At 47.5% G+C, this 26287-nt stretch overlaps 1 protein-coding gene across 1 annotated transcript in view; it reads left to right on the plus strand.

Annotated features, from left to right (window-relative positions):
- Nucleotides 1-19956: 19956 nt before the first annotated feature.
- Nucleotides 19957-26287, plus strand: part of LOC118771625 (potassium voltage-gated channel subfamily KQT member 1-like) — a 134692-nt gene continuing 128361 nt past the window's right edge. The window contains exon 1 of the mRNA XM_036519612.1: nt 19957-20615. Coding sequence (XP_036375505.1) covers nt 19957-20615 — 659 coding nt within the window. The remainder of the gene's footprint in view (nt 20616-26287) is intronic.

Genomic DNA, 26287 nt, shown 5'->3' on the forward strand with positions numbered 1-26287 from the left:
CCAAAACGTATTTCCGGCACATTGCAGCCGCAGCACTGCGGTAGTTATTTAAGGTCAAGCTTGCTAGCCCGTTAGCCAGTGCACAAAGCCAGCTACACCTCTGCATAAACAGTAAATGAAATAAATTTGTTTTGAGTTTCGTGCAGCCCCTGTGTCTGTGATTGCCTTCCGCACACAGGGCCCGCTTCCGGCCCCTCATTCATATCAGTCCGGACAGCGCTCCGCTCTTAAAGCGAAACGCACCCTATTCATCTGTTGATCTCAATAATAATGACCAGATATACTGGCGTATTATCAAATATACAATCGTTAACATTAACAGTAACTTTAGATTCATTACCAGTAGTACATGCGATATTTTGCAGCGTCTTGTTCACGGGATTGCACGAAATAGGTTTTCGTCAGTCTTCATCATATATACTACAACTAATATAAGATCGAGGAGCTAAGATTAAATAAGTATTTTTATTTCATTGCCATTAATACCTGAAACTGTGTGTTTTTCATATTTCAGAACCGTATCCATGGTGGTGAATTCGCACCTGTTCTGGCCTCGGTTCCTATTGGCTGTTGTCTGCTTATTAGCCGGGTTTAACCCACACCGCGGGTATTCGTCTTTCTGCAATGCTGCTGATCGCTATGGAAAACAGGTAAGAAAAGGATTTCACTGTCCATTTTAATAAAGGCTTGAGACATTGCCGTAGGTGTATGTTGGAATACTTTCATATTTATATGTATTTTTATTTGAAAGGAAAAACTGATAAATTAGAAATATACATGGGCTTTATACATGGTGTGGCGGTGTAGCATAGTACCCGCTGGGGCACTGCTGCTGTACCCTTGGGCGAGGTACTTAATCCAGAATTGCCTCAGTAAATATCCAGCTGTATAAATGGATAACATTGTAACTAATGTAAGTTGCTCTGCATAAGAGCGTTTGGTAAATGCCAACAATGTAATGTAATGTTATCTAATGGCATTACAAAATTATTGCATATCAGAGAAACTGTCATCACCAAGGAAATGTCACTCGCTGTGTTGTCTGACTCTGCTCTTTTAGTATGTGCATGGCATGAAAAGTTGGAATTTAGCATTTATTTAGCCTGCCTTTAAGAGTGCGCCTTTCCAGCAGCTCTTGAAAAGGGTAGCTGTGCTTTGAATTTAGCGGGCAGGGACACTTGCGCTGAGCAGCTGTTGTGAGCAGAGGAATGTGACACAGCGCAGGTGGCTTTTGGAGGGAAGCTTGTGCAGTTCTTATGGTGCGATCGGTGCAGTCATTTCTTCTTCGCCTGTTGTCGAATATCATTAATACCAATAAGCGCTCAATTCTAGTCATACGGGACGCGGAGGTAACTTTACAGTCGGTTACCGACAGGGGGACACAAACTACAGCAGATTAAAACAGGACAATTTTCATCCTGGTTTAAAAGTTAGTGATTGTATTTTCTGAATGCGAAATATTTGTGATTAATATTAAAATATCAAAGTGATTTTTAAGTCGCTAAAGCGACTTTTTCGACAGGTTTTGCCACACGCAAGTATTGCATTTGGCTGCACTGCTCATGAATAGCTTTCTGGAGCAAAGTGCTTATTGGGGAGGATTTAAACACGATGCTCTCTCTGATGCGTCCTGCTGTTTCATGATACTGAAACCCTTCTGCAAAAACACGGCCCTGCACCTGGCACAGTGTGGGGTGCCGCTGTGTGACCCCCTCTCTCTCTGTATCGATGTGTAACTCCCTCTCCCTCTCCCTCTCTCTCTCTGTATTGATGTGTATATCTCTCTCTCTGTATTGATGTGTAACTCCCTCTCCCTCTCCCTCTCTCTCTCTGTATTGATGTGTATATCTCTCTCTCTGTATTGATGTGTAACTCCCTCTCCCTCTCCCTCTCTCTCTCTCTCTCTATCTCTGCATTGATGTGTATATCTCTCTCTCTCTGTATTGATGTGTATATCTCTCTCTGTATTGATGTGTATATCTCTCTCTGTATTGATGTGTATATCTCTCTCTCTGTATTGATGTGTATATCTCTCTCTGTATTGATGTGTAACTCCCTCTCCCTCTCTCTCTCTCTCTCTGTATTGATGTGTATATCTCTCTCTGTATTGATGTGTAACTCCCTCTCCCTCTCTCTCTCTCTCTCTATCTCTGCATTGATGTGTATATCTCTCTCTCTGTATTGATGTGTAACTCCCTCTCTCGCTCTCTCTCTCTCTCTGTATTGATGTGTATATCTCTCTCTCTGTATTGATGTGTAACTCCCTCTCCCTCTCTCTCTCTCTCTCTGTATTGATGTGTATATCTCTCTCTGTATTGATGTGTAACTCCCTCTCCCTCTCTCTCTCTCTCTCTCTCTCTGTATTGATGTGTATATCTCTCTCTCTGTATTGATGTGTATATCTCTCTCTCTGTATTGATGTGTATCTCTCTCTCTGTATTGATGTGTATATATCTCTCTCTCTCTCTCTCTCTCTCTGTATTGATGTATATATCTCTCTCTCTGTATTGATGTGTATATCTCTCTCTCTGTCTCTCTCTCTCTCTGTATTGATGTGTATATCTCTCTCTCTGTATTGATGTGTAACTCCCTCTCTCTCGCTCTCTCTCTCTCTCTGTATTGATGTGTATATCTCTCTCTCTGTATTGATGTGTATATCTCTCTCTGTATTGATGTGTAAATCCCTCTCCCTCTCTCTCTCTCTCTGTATTGATGTGTATATCTCTCTCTCTGTATTGATGTGTAACTCCCTCTCTCTCTCTCTCTCTCTCTGTATTGATGTGTATATCTCTCTCTCTGTATTGATGTGTAACTCCCTCTCCCTCTCTCTCTCTCTCTCTGTATTGATGTGTATATCTCTCTCTCTGTATTGATGTGTAACTCCCTCTCTCTCTCTCTCTCTTTCTCTGTATTGATGTGTATCTCTCTCTCTGTATTGATGTGTAACTCCCTCTCTCGCTCTCTCTCTCTCTGTATTGATGTGTATATCTCTCTCTCTGTATTGATGTGTATATCTCTCTCTCTGTATCGATGTGTAACTCCCTCTCCCTCTCCCTCTCTCTCTCTCTCTCTGTATTGATGTGTATATCTCTCTCTCTGTATCGATGTGTAACTCCCTCTCCCTCTCTCTCTCTCTCTGTATTGATGTGTAACTCCCTCTCTCGCTCTCTCTCTCTCTCTGTATTGATGTGTATATCTCTCTCTCTGTATTGATGTGCATATCTCTCTCTGTATTGATGTGTAACTCCCTCTCCCTCTCTCTCTCTCTCTCTTTATTGATGTGTAACTCCCTCTCTCGCTCTCTCTCTCTGTCTGTATTGATGTGTATATCTCTCTCTCTGTATTGATGTGTATCTCTCTCTCTGTATTGATGTGTAACTCCCTCTCTCGCTCTCTCTCTCTCTCTGTATTGATGTGTATATCTCTCTCTCTGTATTGATGTGTATATCTCTCTCTGTATTGATGTGTAACTCCCTCTCCCTCTCTCCCTCTCTCTCTCTCTCTGTATTGATGTGTATATCTCTCTCTCTGTATCGATGTGTAACTCCCTCTCCCTCTCTCTCTCTCTCTCTGTATTGATGTGTATATCTCTCTCTCTGCATTGATGTGTATATCTCTCTCTCTGTATTGATGTGTAACTCCCTCTCTCTCTCTCTCTCTCTCTCTGTATTGATGTGTATATCTCTCTCTCTGTATTGATGTGTATATCTCTCTCTCTGTATCGATGTGTAACTCCCTCTCCCTCTCTCTCTCTCTCTCTGTATTGATGTGTATATCTCTCTCTCTGTATCGATGTGTAACTCCCTCTCCCTCTCTCTCTCTCTCTCTGTATTGATGTGTAACTCCCTCTCTCGCTCTCTCTCTCTCTCTGTATTGATGTGTATATCTCTCTCTCTGTATTGATGTGTATATCTCTCTCTCTGTATTGATGTGTATCTCTCTCTCTGTATTGATGTGTAACTCCCTCTCCCTCTCTCTCTCTCTCTGTATTGATGTGTATCTCTCTCTCTGTATTGATGTGTAACTCCCTCTCTCGCTCTCTCTCTCTCTCTCTGTATTGATGTGTATATCTCTCTCTCTGTATTGATGTGTATATCTCTCTCTGTATTGATGTGTAACTCCCTCTCCCTCTCTCCCTCTCTCTCTCTCTCTGTATTGATGTGTATATCTCTCTCTCTGTATTGATGTGTAACTCCCTCTCTCGCTCTCTCTCTCTCTCTGTATTGATGTGTATATCTCTCTCTCTCTGTATTGATGTGTATATCTCTCTCTGTATTGATGTGTAACTCCCTCTCCCTCTCTCTCTCTCTCTCTGTATTGATGTGTATATCTCTCTCTCTGTATTGATGTGTAACTCCCTCTCTCGCTCTCTCTCTCTCTCTGTATTGATGTGTATATCTCTCTCTCTGTATTGATGTGTAACTCCCTCTCCCTCTCTCTCTCTCTCTCTGTATTGATGTGTATATCTCTCTCTCTGTATTGATGTGTAACTCCCTCTCCCTCTCTCTCTCTCTCTCTGTATTGATGTGTATATCTCTCTCTCTGTATTGATGTGTATATCTCTCTCTCTCTGTATTGATGTGTATATCTCTCTCTCTGTATTGATGTGTATATCTCTCTCTATATCTCTCTCTCTGTATTGATGTGTATATCTCTCTCTCTGTATTGATGTGTAACTCCCTCTCCCTCTCTCTCTCTCTCTCTGTATTGATGTGTATATCTCTCTCTCTGTATTGATGTGTAACTCCCTCTCCCTCTCTCTCTCTCTCTCTGTATTGATGTGTATATCTCTCTCTCTGTATTGATGTGTAACTCCCTCCCTCTCTCTCTCTCTCTCTCTCTCTCTGTATTGATGTGTATATCTCTCTCTCTGTATTGATGTGTATATCTCTCTCTGTATTGATGTGTAACTCCCTCTCTCTCTCTCTCTCTCTCTCTCTCTCTCTCTCTCTCTCTCTCTGTATTGATGTGTATATCTCTCTCTGTATCGATGTGTAACTCCCTCTCTGTCTCTCTCTCTGTATTGATGTGTATCTCTCTCTGTATTGATGTGTAACTCCCTCTCTCTCTCTCTCTCTCTCTCTCTCTGTATTGATGTGTATATCTCTCTCTGTATTGATGTGTAACTCCCTCTCTCTCTCTCTCTCTCTCTCTCTCTCTCTCTCTATCTCTCTGTTTCTCTCTCTCTCAGCACGCTGTCTCAGTGCTGCCACGCAGTGGTGGCTCTGCTGTACCCCTTCACCTGGCAGCACACCTACATCCCGGTGCTGCCCCCCTCCATGATCGACATCGTCTGCACCCCCACCCCCTTCATCGTGGGGCTGCTGTCCAGCTCCCTGCCCCGCCTCACAGAGCTGCCCGTCGAGGAGGTGAGCCGCCAAGCTGCCTGCACATACATATGGCCAGAGGTCAAAGGTCAGATTTTCTTCCTCTCTGGGGGGCGATGGTGCCACTGCAGGGTGACCCCCTCGCTGATCACACAGTGGGCAGAACTGTTGCAGGTGTGTCTGCACAGGAGGCAGTGACCTCACTCTCTCCCTCACCCCGCAGGTGCTGGTGGTGGACCTGGGCAGCAGCCGCTTCCTCACACAGGTACAGACTCCGCCCTTCCCCGCAGCACAGCACAGGGCTATCAGCACGCTTAGCTACACGCTTTTCCCTGTCCCTCTCAGACGGACGACAAGGACTCCATCCTGCCCCACAAGCTGCAGGCAGCACTGGAGCAGGTGCTGGAGGGGAGGAGAGAGCTGGCCTGCGAGGGGGCAGAGGCCCCCAGCGGTGAGTCCCTCAGCAAAACAGCTCCCCCTGCTGAACACTGTGCTGTGCTCTGACTCTCTCAGCACTGTGCTCTGACTCTCTCCCTGCTCAGACTCCTGCTCACTCAGTGCTGTGGTGTCTGAGGCCTTCGTGCGCTTCTTTGTGGAGATGGTGGGACACTACTCACTCTTCATGACCCCCGGGGAGTGTGAGGAAGAGTCCTCCTCCTCCTTCCAACGCGAGGCCTTCCGTAAGGCCGTCTCCTCCCGGAGCCTGCGCCGCTTCCTGGAGCTCTTCATGGAGACGCAGATGTTCACCGGGTTCATCCAGGAGCGGGAGCTGCGGAGGCAAGGTCTGAGAGGTACTGTGTGCAGGGAAACCCGCTGCTCCTCCCTGCTGCTCCTCCCCGCTGCTCCTCCCTGCTGCTTCTCCCCACCGCTCCTCCCCATCGTTCCTCCTCGCTCCCACACACCGACGGTGTGCAGAGTAAAGCTCTGCAGTGTATCTCACTGGCCACACTGTGGCGTTCCAGCCCAGTATAGCAGCTTTTACAGAGCTGTGTCTGTGCTGTGTGTATCTGACTGTTGCACGGTGCTGTATCTCTCTGCTCTCAGCATGCTCTTTTAAGGTGTAGTCCTGCAGTATCACCCTTTCCAGCTGCAGGCTCATTGCTGACTGCAGCCTCTGTCTCAGGTCTTTTTGAAGTGAGGGCTCAGGACTACCTGCACTCTCTGCCTGGGAGTGAGCACTGTGGGGTCAACAAGTTCCTCAAAGGTCTAGGTGAGGAGACAGAGGAGAAATTCTACAACATGTCTCTGCCATGACTGATAATGTGTTACTGCATAACCATCAGTAACTTCAGCCATTTTAAAGTAACACATTTTCTTTTCAGGTAATAAAATGAAATTCTTATCCAAAAAGTAAAGGGCCGACGCCGACCCCAGATGCGCAGATGCTTGTCCAGATGGCAGAGAGCAGCTGGGAGAACGCAGCAGTGATGGAGACTGCAGCTCTGAACAGGGAGTCCCTGTTCAGAGGCACGGCCTTGTTCCTCTCAGGAGCAGCAGCTGCAGTGCCTTACCCTCCCCACTGCTCCTCACCCTGCTGTCCGCTGTCCAAACCGGACGCTCCTGTGGACCAATAAGAGCCGTAGCCAAACCAGGGTTTGTGTATTGTGTGTGTTTGTCTGTTTAGCTTTTTATGTGAATTATTCCATTTGAACATAGTACAACTTCTTTTAAAACAGGAGGCTATTATTTAATTTATATTCTTTTAGATAAGCTTTATTACTTCTTTTGTCTACTTCAGATGAAAGCAAAATATATATTGTAGTTCTCATGTTTTTTTAATTATCAGGGTGTTTTACAAATTGTGAACAGACTAGCTTGTTGGCAGGGAGCTGGCACTGTGATTGGAGGATGCACGGACTTTAGAAGTTTAGAGGGATGAATGGAAGGGTGGAAGATGAGTGAGAGAAAGGGAATTCTGCAGAATGAATGAAGTGAGAGAGAAGCTTCTCTGAAAGGAACAGCCTGCCAGCACTGCAGCCAAAGCACATGCAAGAGACTGAAACAGGAAGGAAGACTTACAGCAATGTTGGGAAAGTGTGTGTTTGTTGTGAGTAACTTTGAAAGACCACTACATTTGTCTTAAACTTGATCTGAGAAGGAATGAAACTGTATTAAGTAAATAAAAAATGACAACAAATGAAAAATGTGTATCACAGTTGTGTTTTAATTAAACAAAATGAACATTTTTAAATGGAATGGACCTGTGTGTGTTCTTGTAGACCTAGAGCTTGAAAGCATTTAGCTAAATTTCAGATAATAAATAATAGTGCCAAAGGTCTACCTCAGAGTTCATGTGTGATTTTTGTCTGGGATCACGATATATTATTAAAAGCGATTTACAATTACGTTGGTACTCTCGTATTTTGTCTAACATAACGGATCAACCACACAATTTTAAGTCGGAGTGTTCTGAGCTTCTTTAACCACAAGAGGTCGCCAGAAATTTCTTTCGCTCTGTTTTTCAAGAGATTTAATTTTGAATTAACTGGAAATGTTGATCTCTGAGCAGTTAAGCTAATTTGATTCTCTTGATTGGGATTTTCACGCAATGATTGTTACATATCCTCAGTTTAGTGTGCAACATAGAGAACACAGTGCTTTTCTCCCACTTCTCTCTATAAAAACTGCTGGATTTGCCGTTTCACCGGAATTTTCATCGATCTCCGTACGTCTGAGCAGCAAGGCACACAGCTGCTGCAGAAAGCAGTGCTGAGAGCAGTGCTGAGAGACAGTGCTGAGAGACAGTGCTGTAGAGACAGTGCTGTAGAGACAGTGCTGTAGAGACAGTGCTGAGAGCAGTGCTGAGAGCAGTGCTGTAGAGACAGTGCTGTAGAGACAGTGCTGAGAGCAGTGCTGTAGAGACAGTGCTGTAGAGACAGTGCTGTAGAGACAGTGCTGAGAGACAGTGCTGAGAGCAGTGCTGAGAGACAGTGCTGTAGAGACAGTGCTGTAGAGACAGTGCTGAGAGCAGTGCTGAGAGCAGTGCTGAGAGACAGTGCTGAGAGACAGTGCTGTAGAGACAGTGCTGTAGAGACAGTGCTGTAGAGACAGTGCTGAGAGCAGTGCTGAGAGCAGTGCTGAGAGACAGTGCTGAGAGCAGTGCTGTAGAGACAGTGCTGTAGAGACAGTGCTGAGAGCAGTGCTGAGAGCAGTGCTGAGAGACAGTGCTGAGAGCAGTGCTGTAGAGACAGTGCTGTAGAGACAGTGCTGAGAGCAGTGCTGAGAGCAGTGCTGAGAGACAGTGCTGTAGAGACAGTGCTGTAGAGACAGTGCTGTAGAGACAGTGCTGAGAGACAGTGCTGAGAGCAGTGCTGAGAGACAGTGCTGAGAGACAGTGCTGTAGAGACAGTGCTGAGAGCAGTGCTGACAGTGCTGAGAGACAGTGCTGAGAGACAGTGCTGAGAGACAGTGCTGAGAGCAGTGCTGAGAGACAGTGCTGTAGAGACAGTGCTGAGAGACAGTGCTGAGAGACAGTGCTGTAGAGACAGTGCTGAGAGCAGTGCTGACAGTGCTGAGAGACAGTGCTGAGAGACAGTGCTGAGAGACAGTGCTGAGAGCAGTGCTGTAGAGACAGTGCTGTAGAGACAGTGCTGAGAGACAGTGCTGAGAGACAGTGCTGTAGAGACAGTGCTGAGAGACAGTGCTGTAGAGACAGTGCTGAGAGCAGTGCTGAGAGCAGTGCTGAGAGACAGTGCTGTAGAGACAGTGCTGTAGAGACAGTGCTGAGAGAGTGCTGAGAGACAGTGCTGTAGAGACAGTGCTGAGAGCAGTGCTGAGAGACAGTGCTGTAGAGACAGTGCTGAGAGCAGTGCTGAGAGACAGTGCTGTAGAGACAGTGCTGTAGAGACAGTGCTGAGAGACAGTGCTGAGAGACAGTGCTGAGAGACAGTGCTGTAGAGACAGTGCTGAGAGACAGTGCTGAGAGCAGTGCTGTAGAGACAGTGCTGAGAGACAGTGCTGTAGAGACAGTGCTGAGAGCAGTGCTGAGAGACAGTGCTGTAGAGACAGTGCTGTAGAGACAGTGCTGAGAGAGTGCTGAGAGACAGTGCTGTAGAGACAGTGCTGAGAGCAGTGCTGAGAGACAGTGCTGTAGAGACAGTGCTGTAGAGACAGTGCTGAGAGACAGTGCTGAGAGACAGTGCTGTAGAGACAGTGCTGAGAGCAGTGCTGTAGAGACAGTGCTGAGAGACAGTGCTGAGAGCAGTGCTGTAGAGACAGTGCTGTAGAGACAGTGCTGAGAGACAGTGCTGTAGAGACAGTGCTGAGAGACAGTGCTGAGAGCAGTGCTGAGAGCAGTGCTGAGAGACAGTGCTGAGAGCAGTGCTGAGAGCAGTGCTGAGAGACAGTGCTGTAGAGACAGTGCTGAGAGACAGTGCTGAGAGCAGTGCTGAGAGACAGTGCTGTAGAGACAGTGCTGAGAGACAGTGCTGAGAGCAGTGCTGAGAGCAGTGCTGAGAGACAGTGCTGAGAGCAGTGCTGAGAGCAGTGCTGAGAGACAGTGCTGTAGAGACAGTGCTGAGAGCAGTGCTGAGAGACAGTGCTGAGAGCAGTGCTGAGAGCAGTGCTGAGAGACAGTGCTGTAGAGACAGTGCTGAGAGACAGTGCTGAGAGCAGTGCTGAGAGCAGTGCTGAGAGACAGTGCTGAGAGACAGTGCTGTAGAGACAGTGCTGAGAGACAGTGCTGAGAGCAGTGCTGTAGAGACAGTGCTGTAGAGACAGTGCTGAGAGACAGTGCTGAGAGCAGTGCTGACAGTGCTGAGAGACAGTGCTGAGAGCAGTGCTGTAGAGACAGTGCTGTAGAGACAGTGCTGAGAGACAGTGCTGTAGAGACAGTGCTGAGAGCAGTGCTGACAGTGCTGAGAGACAGTGCTGAGAGACAGTGCTGAGAGACAGTGCTGAGAGCAGTGCTGTAGAGACAGTGCTGTAGAGACAGTGCTGAGAGACAGTGCTGAGAGCAGTGCTGAGAGCAGTGCTGTAGAGACAGTGCTGTAGAGACAGTGCTGAGAGACAGTGCTGTAGAGACAGTGCTGAGAGCAGTGCTGACAGTGCTGAGAGACAGTGCTGTAGAGACAGTGCTGAGAGCAGTGCTGAGAGACAGTGCTGAGAGACAGTGCTGAGAGCAGTGCTGTAGAGACAGTGCTGTAGAGACAGTGCTGAGAGCAGTGCTGAGAGACAGTGCTGTAGAGACAGTGCTGTAGAGACAGTGCTGTAGAGACAGTGCTGAGAGCAGTGCTGACAGTGCTGAGAGACAGTGCTGAGAGCAGTGCTGAGAGACAGTGCTGTAGAGACAGTGCTGAGAGCAGTGCTGAGAGACAGTGCTGAGAGACAGTGCTGAGAGACAGTGCTGTAGAGACAGTGCTGTAGAGACAGTGCTGAGAGACAGTGCTGTAGAGACAGTGCTGAGAGACAGTGCTGAGAGACAGTGCTGAGAGACAGTGCTGAGAGACAGTGCTGAGAGCAGTGCTGAGAGACAGTGCTGTAGAGACAGTGCTGAGAGACAGTGCTGTAGAGACAGTGCTGTAGAGACAGTGCTGAGAGACAGTGCTGTAGAGACAGTGCTGAGAGCAGTGCTGACAGTGCTGAGAGACAGTGCTGTAGAGACAGTGCTGAGAGCAGTGCTGTAGAGACAGTGCTGAGAGACAGTGCTGTAGAGACAGTGCTGAGAGCAGTGCTGAGAGACAGTGCTGTAGAGACAGTGCTGAGAGACAGTGCTGTAGAGACAGTGCTGTAGAGACAGTGCTGAGAGCAGTGCTGAGAGCAGTGCTGTAGAGACAGTGCTGAGAGACAGTGCTGAGAGCAGTGCTGAGAGCAGTGCTGAGAGACAGTGCTGAGAGCAGTGCTGAGAGACAGTGCTGTAGAGACAGTGCTGAGAGACAGTGCTGAGAGACAGTGCTGAGAGACAGTGCTGTAGAGACAGTGCTGAGAGCAGTGCTGACAGTGCTGAGAGACAGTGCTGAGAGACAGTGCTGAGAGACAGTGCTGAGAGCAGTGCTGTAGAGACAGTGCTGTAGAGACAGTGCTGAGAGACAGTGCTGAGAGACAGTGCTGTAGAGACAGTGCTGAGAGACAGTGCTGTAGAGACAGTGCTGTAGAGACAGTGCTGAGAGCAGTGCTGAGAGCAGTGCTGAGAGACAGTGCTGTAGAGACAGTGCTGTAGAGACAGTGCTGAGAGAGTGCTGAGAGACAGTGCTGTAGAGACAGTGCTGAGAGCAGTGCTGAGAGACAGTGCTGTAGAGACAGTGCTGAGAGCAGTGCTGAGAGACAGTGCTGTAGAGACAGTGCTGAGAGACAGTGCTGAGAGCAGTGCTGAGAGCAGTGCTGAGAGACAGTGCTGAGAGCAGTGCTGAGAGACAGTGCTGAGAGCAGTGCTGAGAGACAGTGCTGTAGAGACAGTGCTGTAGAGACAGTGCTGAGAGCAGTGCTGAGAGACAGTGCTGAGAGCAGTGCTGAGAGCAGTGCTGAGAGACAGTGCTGAGAGACAGTGCTGAGAGCAGTGCTGAGAGACAGTGCTGTAGAGACAGTGCTGAGAGCAGTGCTGAGAGACAGTGCTGAGAGCAGTGCTGAGAGACAGTGCTGTAGAGACAGTGCTGTAGAGACAGTGCTGAGAGACAGTGCTGTAGAGACAGTGCTGAGAGAGTGCTGAGAGACAGTGCTGTAGAGACAGTGCTGAGAGCAGTGCTGAGAGACAGTGCTGTAGAGACAGTGCTGAGAGCAGTGCTGAGAGACAGTGCTGTAGAGACAGTGCTGAGAGACAGTGCTGAGAGCAGTGCTGAGAGCAGTGCTGAGAGACAGTGCTGAGAGCAGTGCTGAGAGACAGTGCTGAGAGCAGTGCTGAGAGACAGTGCTGTAGAGACAGTGCTGTAGAGACAGTGCTGAGAGCAGTGCTGAGAGACAGTGCTGAGAGCAGTGCTGAGAGCAGTGCTGAGAGGACAGTGCTGAGAGCAGTGCTGAGAGACAGTGCTGAGAGACAGTGCTGTAGAGACAGTGCTGAGAGCAGTGCTGAGAGACAGTGCTGAGAGCAGTGCTGAGAGCAGTGCTGAGAGACAGTGCTGAGAGACAGTGCTGAGAGCAGTGCTGAGAGACAGTGCTGTAGAGACAGTGCTGAGAGCAGTGCTGAGAGACAGTGCTGAGAGCAGTGCTGAGAGACAGTGCTGTAGAGACAGTGCTGAGAGCAGTGCTGAGAGACAGTGCTGAGAGCAGTGCTGAGAGACAGTGCTGTAGAGACAGTGCTGAGAGCAGTGCTGTAGAGACAGTGCTGTAGAGACAGTGCTGAGAGCAGTGCTGTAGAGACAGTGCTGTAGAGACAGTGCTGAGAGCAGTGCTGTAGAGACAGTGCTGTAGAGACAGTGCTGAGAGACAGTGCTGAGAGCAGTGCTGAGAGACAGTGCTGTAGAGACAGTGCTGAGAGCAGTGCTGAGAGACAGTGCTGAGAGACAGTGCTGAGAGACAGTGCTGTAGAGACAGTGCTGAGAGCAGTGCTGAGAGACAGTGCTGTAGAGACAGTGCTGAGAGCAGTGCTGAGAGACAGTGCTGTAGAGACAGTGCTGAGAGCAGTGCTGAGAGACAGTGCTGTAGAGACAGTGCTGAGAGCAGTGCTGAGAGACAGTGCTGTAGAGACAGTGCTGAGAGCAGTGCTGAGCTCTTTACAGGGTTGCATCGCTCATTATGACAGTTATTCAGCTGCTGTCATTACAGAGACGCTCTGGCAGGTGAGGAGGAAAGGCAATCTGCCATCAGGCTGATCTTAAACAATGCAGCGCCCCCCGGGGCGCGGAGAAAGGAGGGTGACCCCGCTCATGGAAAGAGTGACAGGCGTCACAGGAGCTCCAGCTTAACTCTCATATGGGAGCAGGACAATAATATTGACTGACGCCCCACTGAAATATTCATGGTGGCATAGAAATGTAACAAAAACTCTGTCTTTTTACATACTCCAGCTGGGCACAGCTCATGGAGAGACATACAGTTCAGTAACACCTGCACCCAGCTCACCGGTCAACATGCATTCAGGCAGGTCTGGTGCAAAGAGTGGTGAACCTGCAGAGTGCCGAGCTCAACAAAGCATCTCTGGATGTAAGATACACTTTTCACCAAATCACAATCACTGACACATTATCAAATGCACCAGATGCAGGGCTGGTGTTCTGGTGCACAGATCGCATGAGTCTGTCATCACTAATGCATTCCCCAAATCAGATTACTTTAAAAATACCTTTAGATGATTTGTTCAACCTGATCTGCTTCAGAAAATAAAACACTCATTGCATTGTGTGTGATCTAGCAGATCCAAATCCATGAGGGAAAGCTGTTGCTGCCCTGAGTGTGACACAGTTACAGCACTACTCTGATTTGCATTACCCTGTACACCTCTGCTATTTCAGTACAGCCTAGATTCACTACTGATCTTAAATGTAGTAGTTGAGTGTTACTGTAAGGTTAAGATAACGGAACTTATCTTTAAACATCTTCCATAACCCATGTTTTTACAGGTAAAATACATCATTGTCAAGAAATCACTTTGACAACTTCACTGCAATGGACAAAAAACGTGTCATTGTTCAACCGAAAGTATCATGTTGACATTTAGGGTAACTACAAGCCCCCTTTTCTCAGTCTTAGTCCTGGGGTCCCGCTGTGCATTCTGTTTTTAGAGATGTCAAATCTAGACCATTTTTCAATTAACATGGAAATCAAACCCAGTTCATGCAGTGCTCAGAAGGAAAAGAGCCTTCTGAGTAGAGACTAAGAAGCAGGACTAGCACACAATGAGCCGGGCGAATCCAGGACTGGCACACAATGAGCCGGGCGAATCCAGGACTATAATCCAGGACTAGCACACAATGAGCCGGGCGAATCCAGGACTAGCACACAATGAGCCGGGCGAATCCAGGACTGGCACACAATGAGCCGGGCGAATCCAGGACTAGCACACAATGAGCCGGGCGAATCCAGGACTAGCACACAATGAGCCGGGCGAATCCAGGACTAGCACACAATGAGCCGGGCGAATCCAGCTGGCACTGGAGTGCACTGGGCCTGGTCGGGAAAGCACGTTCCCTCTTACTTTTCACAGGCTGGCATTGTGAGTAAGAGGCTTCTGGACAACGGTCTGAGGACTTTTCTCTCAATACTGCCATCATGCTAACCTGTAACACACAGTAACACTAGAAACTGCTGTCCAGCATAAAGATCATTCCCAGTGATCGTTCCTGAGAGCAGAACTGTGACCCTGGAGTCAGACTCCCTGGCTTAATCACAGGAGTTAGTGGGACACAGATGTATTTACAGCAATGTTTTAAGCTCTGTGTGTGCTTGTGAGTGAGTGTGTGTGTGTGTGTGAGTGTGTGTGCTTGTGAGTGAGTGTGTGTGTGTGTGTGTGTGAGTGTGTGTGCGTGTGTATGTGTGTGTGTGTGTGTGTGTGTGTGTGTGTGTGTGTGTGTGCTTGTGAGTGAGTGTGTGTGTGTGTGTGTGAGTGTGTGTGCGTGTGTATGTGTGTGTGTGTGTGTGTGTGTGTGTGTGTGTGTGTGTGTGTGTGTGTGTGTGTGCATGTGCGCATGTTTGTGCTTGTAAGTGTTTGTGTGTGTGTGTGTGTGAGTGTGTGTGCTTGTGAGTGTGTGTGTGTGTGTGTGTGAGTGTGTGTGCTTGTGAGTGTGTGTGTGAATGTGTGTGCTTGTGAGTGTGTGTGTGTGTGTGAGTGTGTGTGCTTGTGAGTGTTTGTGTGTGTGTGTGTGTGAGTGTGTGTGCTTGTGAGTGTGTGTGTGTGTGTGTGTGCATGTGCGTATGTTTGTGCTTGTGAGTGTTTGTGTGTGTGTGTGTGTGAGTGTGTGTGCTTGTGAGTGAGTGTGAGTGTGTGTGCTTGTGAGTGAGTGTGTGTGCGTGTGTGTGTGCGTGTGAGTGTGTGTGCTTGTGAGTGAGTGTGTGTGTGTGTGTGTGTGTGTGTGTGCGCGTGCGCGTGCGTGTGTGTGTGTGTGCGTGTGTGTGTGTGTGTGTGTGCGTGTGCGTGTGCGTGTGCGTGTGTGTGTGTGTGTGAGTGTGTGTGCGTGTGTATGTCTGTGTGTGGCTGCATACAGCGCAGGAGATCTGTTAGAGCCGCTGTGTGCAGCTCTGAGGATGCAGCAGGCAGTGGGTGTCTGAATGGCCGCTGTGTGCAGCTCTGAGGATGCAGCAGGCAGTGGGTGTCTGAATGGAGGTTGGCGCAGGACAGGGCTGTGAGGTCCAGCCTGCTGGACTGCAGCCACTGACCACACTGCAGATTCCCTGTGTACCCTAGTTTATCTTCCAGTTCATCCACCCACTCCCAACTACTCAGTCTAATCCGAGGGGATTAATAGCAAAAATAATTCCTGCGTTAGGGTCGGAACCCTGTGATGGTGTCGGGGCAGCAGATGGCTGGAGCTTTAAGTCCAGCCACATATTTCAGCTCCAAAATCAAAATCAAAATCGTCATCAGAATGAAAAAATACCCATGCCTACCCACCCCTGTGCTTTGGGTATGATAAATCAAAGATATGTGTTTATGCTGTTAACTTTAATTTAACCTTCATTTAACCTTCATACGAGGCAGTGATCACACAGATAAGAGTGTATCACCCTCCGATATCAGGCATCACCTGTCTGATAACGGCATGTTCTCATTTCATCTATTCAATTCCAAGGTTAACTGCAAATGGAAGAGTATGAAAAGAAGATGCCCAGTAGGATATCTATGGAGCTGTCAGACAAAAATGCACAATGCCAAAATGATGATTTTACTACTCCCAAACAGAAAACTACAGAAGAAATTAACAAATGTGCAGACATTGCCTCAGTTGTTGCTAATTTATTGCTGTGTGCAGCTAGAACTCGAACTGGTCCGCTTTCCCTCCCAACCAACGCACGAAAGCCATTAAATGCCTGCCTTTAACACCTGGTGGCCACCTAGGAGAAACCATCATGATTGACTTCCTAGAACAAACAAGAAACTAATTTTACCATTTTAAAAGAAATACAGTCTGTATTTCATTTTCCATTACAATTAATCCGCTACCTTATTGCAATGTACCCATGATTTAAAATGAAGACAAAATGTCTCACTACACATTTTTATTAATTATAGGGCATAAATGGGCTGTTCCGTGGCGGTGAAATTCACATAAATACGGCATCAGAAGCATCTTTCTGTCCCTTCTGGACCTGGGGGAACCAGACTGCATAAGGCAACCAGGGAAGTATCGGAGGAGGAGGAGAAGGCAAGCTTTGAGCTCTGGCTGAGAAGACGGGACAAGGCATGGGGAGCGAGCAACTCCTGAAGAAGGTTAGCTGCAGGGGGTGTCAGGGAGACGTCCCTGTTCACTGCCCCGCCACTAGGAGATGCTCCGGGAAAAGGAAATGTCTATGAGCAGTGGTCCCCGGCTGACGACCCTGCAGCTAACAAAGCGGGCACCGGTGGAGGAGCCTAGCAGGAAGAACACCTACCTGTACAATTAAACGTTTAATTAACAAGGATGGCAATTTGAAAAATTAAGTGGCAAGCAACCCCAAAGCTTTCTCTTAAATGTTTCACATTATAGCTTTCTTGTGTTACAAAATTCAGATTACAAAACGGAGCTAAATTTAATTAAATCGATTTAAATGACTGAGAATAAACTTTTAGGTTAGGCTGCGGTGCAACGAACAATAACGCAGACCTCACAAAAGCTGTGATATGTCATGAGCATTTAACGATAAATGCCATCTTTGTTAAACAATCTCACGTTGTAGCTTGTCAGAAACAGCCTATTTTTTACTTGGCTGCAAGTGTGTTCACATTTAAATAGAATATATGCTAGCAGAATGTGCTCGACGTAGAACACCAAACTTCGTCACTTAAAAAAGAGACGAAAATAATCTTGAACGAGGAACGGAAAAACAATTAAGACGCCATCGTGAAATTAATCTAATTGATTTCCACTTGTGGGAAAATTATATTTCTAATGGTACAAACGAACCGGTTGTTTTACAGTAGAAGCAGTCGAACCAGCTTAATGCATCATTTTAGGATTTTTTATCATACACGTACTGAGCTTATTTTTGAAATTGAATGCCCCGTTTAATGTTTTCGGTATGAAACCTAACTAACGCCAAACTCATTTTTCTTTCCGTCTCAGTGGCCTTTTAGAAGTGTGAAAATATTTTGGCAACTTACTGCACTGTAAAAGCATAATACTTATAAACGGCATGTTACAAATAGTATGGGTGAAGGCACTGGGAATAAAGCATGGTGGATCATGCTTCGTGACTACCTGTGTGCGTATACAGTGAGAACAGCGCCCGTGTTTCTCAGCCCCGCTCCCGGAGGCTCACTGTGCTGCACATCTTCCGTCTGTCTGGCTCCGAACACGCGTGATGAGTGGGAGCCACACGCTCCTGATGAGCGCAGGTGCGCTCGGCTAATGAGCAGCGCCGCCGGGAGGATGGAGAGCACCGAGAGCCGCTGGCGTTCCCACGCTGCCGGTGACGGGGTTAATGCACGGAAAGAGCCCACGCTGCCGGTGACGGGGTTAATGCACGGAAAGAGCCCACGCTGCCGGTGACGGGGTTAATGCACGGAAAGAGCCCACGCTGCCGGTGACGGGGTTAGTGCACGGAAAGAGCCCACGCTGCCGGTGACGGGGTTAGTGCACGGAAAGAGCCCACGCTGCCGGTGACGGGGTTAATGCACGGAAAGAGCCCACGCTGCCGGTGACGGGGTGAGTGACGCGGAGCCCGCGAGGACGAAGCGTTTGTTCTGTGGGCTCGAACTCGCGACCTTGTGAAGCGGTAAAACAGCTTTTTATTATTTCCCTTACCGTCATTAAAACTGATCACACCTCTGAAATATTAATGTTGCAGCGTGTGTGTGCTTTCCAGAAGCTTCCGCCACGGCCGGTAATCTTAATCTACTGTACCTCAGTATTTATATGACATATAACTTCTTATAATGTCATTATAATTTTTATTTCATTTCATGAATAAGCAACATTAACAAATACTTTCCTGTCAGGGAACCATTGAGTGCTTTCTGTAAAGTCTGCATTAATCTTTGTCAGAAGTGCTAAGGCAGCCCTTTATAGTCATGTCATGCCTTTATTCTCTGTAAATAGTTTTCCAAGGAAGGGCTAACGCTAGCTAACTGTTCAACATTATAAATACAATGCAACCAGTATACAATACGCCGCTGAGTCATTAGATTACTGTATATCCAATGCAAGCCTAACAAGCAGAGTTATTGCATGAAGGCACAGTGTGTGGGTGATTGATAGAGTACAGCACTGTGAGAGGCAGATTAGTGATGCTGGAAACTGGAAGCACCGAAGCACCAAAGCACCAGCGTTTGAGGGGTGCTGTCGAGATAGAGGTGCAGCGGTGGAGGCTTGTCCTGCTGGCATTAAACACTGTAGGAGCTCAGTCAGTGCAGATGCTGCTGAGGGACCCAGTCCTCCGGGCTGAGGGGCGGACGGGGGAGAGCTGTGTCCTGTTTCCCTTGCCTATTCACTTCACACACAGGCTGGGTCTGAGCGAGCGGGTCACCACTCTCACTGATGGCCAGTCTCCTGTAAAACTACAAAATGCAACTGTTCTACTTTTTAGCATTTTGAGCTCTTCTGTGTGCATGGCCAGCTTTATTACACGCCACAAGAAAGCACTCCTTTATGGGAGCTGACATTAAAGCTTTTTAAAAAAGGCTTTCAAATGTACTCTACAGTTAAGCCTTATGTGTTTGTTCCTTAAGCACAGATTAATTTGTTACACAGAAACTGTTGGTTTTGTGACACAGATCCATTCTTTGCCTCTTCTGTGGGATGGCTCCTTGCTTGGCACACGGTACATTGTGTGCAGGTATCTCTGTCATCACTGGTATCATAGTAGCATTAGGAGCAGCACAGTACCGCTGGTGTGTACTGGCTGTTCTATCAGGACGTCTGTGTTAGTGTTTATCAGGGGACTCAGATGTGTCAGTTTATAAATGGTGATTATTGTCAGAGTGCATTCTGTGCTTACGTAGTGATGAGAGGTGACACTAATATTCAGGGAAGAGGCAATTATATGTTACCTACATCATTTCAGCTATTATTTCTCAATTTTGACTGTTGTTTAATAATCAGTTTGATTTGACAGTCCACAACATACATTTTTTCAGTCTAGATGAGAGAAAATTGTAATAAATTCAGTCATGCATGCATCTCCAGAATTCTCCTAATCCACATGCATACATTAATCCTCTGTCTGTCCCTCCCTGTGGTATTAGAGTCCAGCAGGAAGTCTGTACTGGTGGGCATTAATGCGGAATTTCTTCTGCAATATGGAATAATTTCACAAGTTAATGGTCTGTTTAGATGTCCTGAAATGATTTTCTGTAAACGCTTCCCTTTCTGAATACAGTGGAGTAAGCACATTAATTTCACAGTGTAATGTGTGCTTTTTGGCATGGCAGTGGTTTATTAATCCGTTCCTGAATGCACTGTATCCTTGCCTGTGTTCCAGCAGCCGTACTCAGTGTGTGAGTGTCTCTCTCTCCAGGTGATCTTACGGAGGGGGCTGCACACCTGCACATGCCTTCCTGGACACTTGGTCTCTGCTGCACCTGTCCCGACTGACCCCACATCAGGCCAGGCGGAGGGTGCTCTGCAGCATGGGCGACGGGCGGGGGAGCCCCATGTACCTGCTGTGCCAGGGCCACAGGGGGGACCACGACGACCATAGCAGCCCCGTGGCCCCAGGGCCCAACGGCCATGCGGGGGGCGGTCTCAGTGTGGGGGCCGGTCTCGGTGCGGAGCGCAGCCTCGGTGTGGGGGCCGGTCTCGGTGCGGAGCGCAGCCTCGGTGTGGGGGCCGGTCTCGGTGTGGAGTGCGGCCTCGGTGTGGGGGCCGGTCTCGGTGCGGAGCGCAGCCTCGGTGTGGGGGCTGGTCTCGGTGTGGGGGCCGGTCTCGGTGCGGAGCGCGGCCTCGGTGCGGAGCGCAGCCTCGGTGTGGGGGCCGGTCTCGGTGCGGAGCGCTGCCTCAGTGTGGAGCGGGGCCAGGAGGAGGCCGGTGACATCGCGCGCTACTCTCCTGTTTCACTGGAACAGGACTCCGCGGTGAATAATGGATCAGGCGTTCCCCGCAGCCCGCTTGGCCACACAAAGGACCCGGCCGTGCAGATCGACGGGCAGCCATCCTCCGAGCTGCGCTCCGCCCGCCCTCCCAAACACTTCCAGCACCCCTACCGCACCAAGACTAGCATGCAGGGGGATGTCTACAACTTCCTGGAGAGGCCCGCGGGACTGAAGTGCTTCCTCTACCATTTCCTAGTGTAAGTGAGCCTGGAACTTGTGCCTCTGCTTCTCTTAAGATGTTTCTGATCAGTGGTGCAGGGTCATGCTGTCCACAGCACAGGGGGCACTGAGCTGCACTGTGTGGACACACAGGTAGCGCCTCTTTGATCATTTTTACCCTTGCAGGAATATGAGGGTTGAGTCCCCTGCACATGCTGTCTGGGTGATGTGCTCCACAGCTCCCCCTGCTGCCTGCAGGAAGGAAACACAGGAGCAGCGTGTTGGCTTTTTTTTTCAGAAACATCTATTGCTTAAGAGTTTGGGGAAGTTGCTCTTAGGATGTGCACTTGGTCAGAAGTGTAAATATATTCACTCATTTAGGCTGATGGACATAGACCACACAGACCTAACCACCAGAATGTCTTTTAATATGTCAGACTGAATATATCTGTTTTAAAAGATATTTTGCCTTGATGTTTGAGATCCTGGTTTAATTTTCACTCACAACATACTTCATGGGCCAGATTCTACAAAATTAGTTCAAGATGAATTTCACAGAAGTCCTATTCATAATCTGTTTCATTCGTTCCTCTGAAAAGTCCAGCAGAACTGCTTGTGAATTATGCATGGCTAATGTGTAATTGATTGAAGAGTTTATTGCGGCAGGCTTTTTGTGGCTCTGTGTTTCTCTTTGTGGGGACAAGGACGTGCGGCCGGGGTGTTAATTACAGCTCAGTGCAGCCTGTGTAAAGAATACGTGCTGCTGCTCAGTAACAATAGCAGTGGTGCTTGTGGCAGAGATCAGCGTCTGTGTCTAAGATGACCTTAAGGAGGTACACATGATCCTCTCAGCCTGACCCCTGTGCGCCTCAGCCTGGCTCACCTACAGTCAACAAATCAGCTGGACCCATGCATCAAACATCAAGCATCAAATTAACATTCTGTCAACAATATACTTTACTATGGCTGCATATAATAAGAATCAAATGCTTTTACAAACAAAATCAGTATCGTAGAATGTTCAACTTTGATACTTGGGTCAAGGGATAGTGAAGCTATGACAGGTAAACAGTGGTGGATTTTACATCTGTCAGTATGACTTCACAGGCTCATTTATTAATGTGTGCATTTACATTACTCTGATATGTTACAGAACTCTCATTTTTATTATTTCATAGACTTGTCTCTGAATTGTCTTGCTGCTATATCATTCATTTTGTGTTTGTGCAGTAATTGCTGCAGATTAACCCTGTAGTTTTAAAATCTAATATCAGGTAAATGCTGGTGCTGTTTCTCTGGACAGGTAGCATCCCATAAGGAGCTCAAAGATTCTGTAGCCTGGGGGTTAGAGCTGTATGCACTTGTGAACCTGGCGCCCTTTTCCCTCGAAGCCACCATTAAGTCCTTGACTGGAAAAGAAACGGTTTTAGCCTGGTTTGTGGTAACGGACGTTGCACAGTGCTTGGCTGATTGTTACTTTTTGTACTCTGACTCCTGACTCCTCACTCATCTCTGACTCCTCCCTCTCTCTGACTCTTCACTCCTCTCTGACTCCTCCCTCTCTCTGACTCCTCACTCCCCTCTGACTCCTCCCTCTCTCTGACTCCTCACTCATCTCTGTGCCCTCACTCCTCTCTGACTCCTCACTCCTCTCTGACTCCTCCCTCTCTCTGACTCCTCACTCCTCTCTGACTCCTCACTCATCTCTGACTCCTCCCTCTCTCTGACTCCTCACTCCTCTCTGACTCCTCCCTCTCTCTGACTCCTCACTCATCTCTGTGCCCTCACTCCTCTCTGACTCCTCACTCCTCTCTGACTCCTCCCTCTCTCTGACTCCTCACTCCTCTCTGACTCCTCACTCCTCTCTGACTCCTCAGTGGGACAGATAGTCAGAATCTCTGATGGCCCCTTCAGAGGGGGATCCCTCACTGTCCGCATCACAGGCAAGGTCACGGTTAGGGTCACATTCATTCGAGGTCACAGGTCAGATCTTATGCAGGAATAGAGCAAACTACAGAGGGGAAACCTGAGACACTCAGCTGTCTATCCCACACTACATCATATTGCCATCTCGAGCACAAACGGGCCAGTGTCCAAGCTGTGTATCACAGCGACTGGCCTGATGGCTGAATGTGAATCAGGGGCATCACTGGCTGCGTTCCATGCAAGCATGACACTGACACTAATGTACCGTTTCAGAGTGCTGTCGGCACATCTGTGTACAAGCAACAAAATACCTCATTCTTATTCATCTGCATTCATATCTACATTTACCTTAAATTATGCAAGCAATATCACTTTTCACAAATGGTCAGGGATAAGCCTGGATCCACCCTGAAGTTCAGAGGATACCATGGCATAATCCAGCCAGGCCTGTGTGCAGCCAGGGAGTGTCTTTACATTCACAGCTGAAATGAATCAGCTGATAAGCAGGGAAGTGCCTGTGTGGAGAGCAGTGAGCTGTCAGAGCTACTCAGCACAAGCAAGGAGCTAAAGCGGGGCGCCCAGCGTAAGTGTTATAATCTCTGCATTATTTCTCATCTATCTGGAGTGCAGTAATAGCAGGGAAATGTATTAAGGGTCATTTCAGGCCAAGGGTCCGAGGCTGGCTGCCTGTTTCAGATTTTGCAAAAGAAGTTCCCGTGTGGCTTTTGGACTTGGTCACTTGAGAGATCCTGATCTCATTTGTGTCTCCCCACATGTTGCATTGTGCAACGTTTCATTTGGCCCACAGTGGCTGTGCCTTCCGTGAAAATACCTGCAGGCTACGCGCTTTATTCCAGCTTCAATCCTTCACTGTGTCGCAGGTGTGCATCCTTACATGTAAGTACTGCCGAAACCTGTATCCCAAACATTGGTCGAGTGCAATTGTGTTTTGGTTATTTGGGGGGTGGGGGTGGGGGGGTTTGTGGTAGTAAGTTTGATGTAATTGTTCTGGAATTTAATGTTTTTGGCACAGAGTAACTAAGCTGTACCTGGTCAGTGGGCAGCCCCCTGTTGTATCTGATGTTTTGTAGTAACAGTTTGCGTGTTATGTGATGGGAGGTTGGCTGAACGGTTCTGTGGACCTGCTGAGGACCCCAGGGGGAGTCACAGTGCTTCTCCTCTGGATTGTAGTCCTCCTATTCACGCTCTGTTTCCAGGAAGCACACGTGGAACGCAAGGAGAAATGCATCATGGGCCATGGTCCTTACCTGACAGTGTTGTAGGTATGTCAGATGAAAAGCAAGAATCTGGCCTTACAGCAGCAAAAAATCAATTTTCTGTTCATAATTATTATAATCATGATATTAATTTTCATAAATATTATAACATAATGCCCTGATGTCAGGTTAGGGCATTCTCCCTCTCATATGCATGAGCTATGAATGGTCACTGGATTCGCAACTTGATGTGCTGTTGTGCAGTATGAAGTGTTTATTGGACTGAAGTGTTGAAACTGAGTGTGCAGCTTATTGCTCTGCTCCTGGCTGTTAGCATGAATCTGGAGACTTGATATACATTTAAATTACACATAAAACACAGGCTGTTTTAGCATGCCAAGGGTAGACTGTATCTAGTGCTTAGAGTATTTGGAGTCTGTTTTTATGTGTTTAACCAATAAAGTTTTAATAATTAATGTGATACGCCATTGTAATTTCCTACAATTCAGAGAGAGGGAGGTGGAACTCTGCCCTCTGGGCTTTGTGGTTTCATAACCTATTTCAGGTTATCTAACCCTCACACAAACAGATTTTAAATTACTTCTTAGTAATTAAATTAAATGAAGAGCTTTTCAATGTCAACAAGGGTTTTAAAATGAATGACTGATATTTGACATATTTAAAAGTTAGGTTAAGGACAGATTTAAGGTGTTGTGGGGCGTTACAGCAGAAATGATGCAGATGGGTGAAGGGAAAGGTGCTGTCCCCACCTGTGATGGCTGTGTGCTGTTGGATGGTGCTCTGCACAGCGATTTGATAGGTGTGATACGCTCTCCCCTGCTGAGCATGGCAGGAGCACACAGCTGCTGCCTTACAGCAGTACAGCCTCAGCACTGCGCCTGCATCACACTGATGACATGACTGCCAAACCCCTCAGGACGGCGTAGCTGCTCTCCCCCCCGGCCCCTGTGCTGCATTCTGTGAGCAATGGTGATCCTTCCACAGGGGGAGAGGAGTTTGGGGTCTGGCAGAGACCTGAGTGTTCTGCTGTGGGAGGTAATGCTGGATAAAGCACCAGCTGCTTTGGTTTAATCAGCCCCCAGCGCTTTGCCTTTCCCTGTGAAATCCTTAAACGGGGATGTCCTTTCTGAGGTGTCAGATTAAGGAGTCATCAGGACGTTACGCTTTTGCGGCTTTTGATGGGGGAATACTCTAATAAACATCGGCTTTAGGGGCCATTGTTGGTGAACTTTTGCAAAGCATCAAGCTGGTATGTAAAGTTGGATTTTGCTGCGATGCTGGATCTCCATACACATGTTCATATCAAAAATCCCAACTGCCAGTCAAACATTCAAGCAGGTGAGTGACACCTGGGAAGTCTCAGATTATATTAAATCTGATTTCAAAGATTATATCGACAAAATCTGTTTTATCCTAGGAATATATTGATGTACACTAAGGGGTAAGGGGTTGTAGATTCTGTTCTGCTTGTGATTGGTTGATTGGTCAGTGAAGATGTGGAGTTCTAGTGCCACAGGTGAGGGGTACAGAGAGGGCACTGTGGTGCTGGCTCAGTCTCAGGTGATAAGAATATTCCACTACCACTCTTCACCATGTTTCGGGTGCTTAACTGTTCTTTACATACATTTACATAATTGTTGTTTATATTATTGTTTTGCTGTCTCCTCCTTAATCTGTGAGTTTGGCTCATGAAGAACTCAACGACTCTTGATGCTTACACTAGGCTTATATCTTGTGTTGAGTTATATTAACAAAATACTGATTTCAGAGTTCAAGAGGGGCGGCTGGAATAAAGTAAACTCTTTATCTCGTTAGTGTCTCAATCACGGGTCCACTGCCCATGATGATCTTTATTTTTGAAATGGCTCACCATTTATTTCTGTATTTTGTGCTTGTATTTGCCACAGATCTGCAAAGAGTGGCTGCAGCTATGGTTTGGAGGTGATTTGTATGTGACAGTCTGGGTTAGATTCAGTTTCATAATGGCTTTAGTATAAAGTGCTGGATTATGGTTTGTGTAAACCCTGTTAAAACAGCCCGCGCTGTTGATGGAAATCCGAGCCAGGCCTGCGGTGGCTTCTGTCGTATGAAAAAGGATTTATTTATTTATTTATTTTTACTACAGAAAGCCTGTTCCTGGTAATTTTTTTCAGCACCTCTCCAGATGTTGAAAAAAATGATGGTAAACATCTGAAGCACAATAACATTAGCTGTCATTCTGCAGGAGAGCAAACATTAGGATTTTACAAAAGGATTTGGAGATTACAAAAATGTTTCATCTTTTTTGGCAAATATACGTTAATCCAAACGTGAGTAAATGCAAAATGTACCCTTCAGGGGTAGATATCCCTGTTATACATGCTGGGAGAACAAGAACATCTGGTAGTGTTCAGAGAGAGATTAGCACTGCAGTCACACAGCCCCCAGTGTGTTAGAGAAACTGCAGATGCAGGGACCGCAGTGTGTTAGAGAAACTGCAGTCACACAGCCCACAGTGTGTTAGAGAAACTGCAGATGCAGGGACCGCAGTGTGTTAGAGAAACTGC

Source organism: Megalops cyprinoides, chromosome 25 (assembly GCF_013368585.1).
Source record: "Megalops cyprinoides isolate fMegCyp1 chromosome 25, fMegCyp1.pri, whole genome shotgun sequence".
Taxonomy (NCBI): Eukaryota; Metazoa; Chordata; class Actinopteri; order Elopiformes; family Megalopidae; genus Megalops; species Megalops cyprinoides.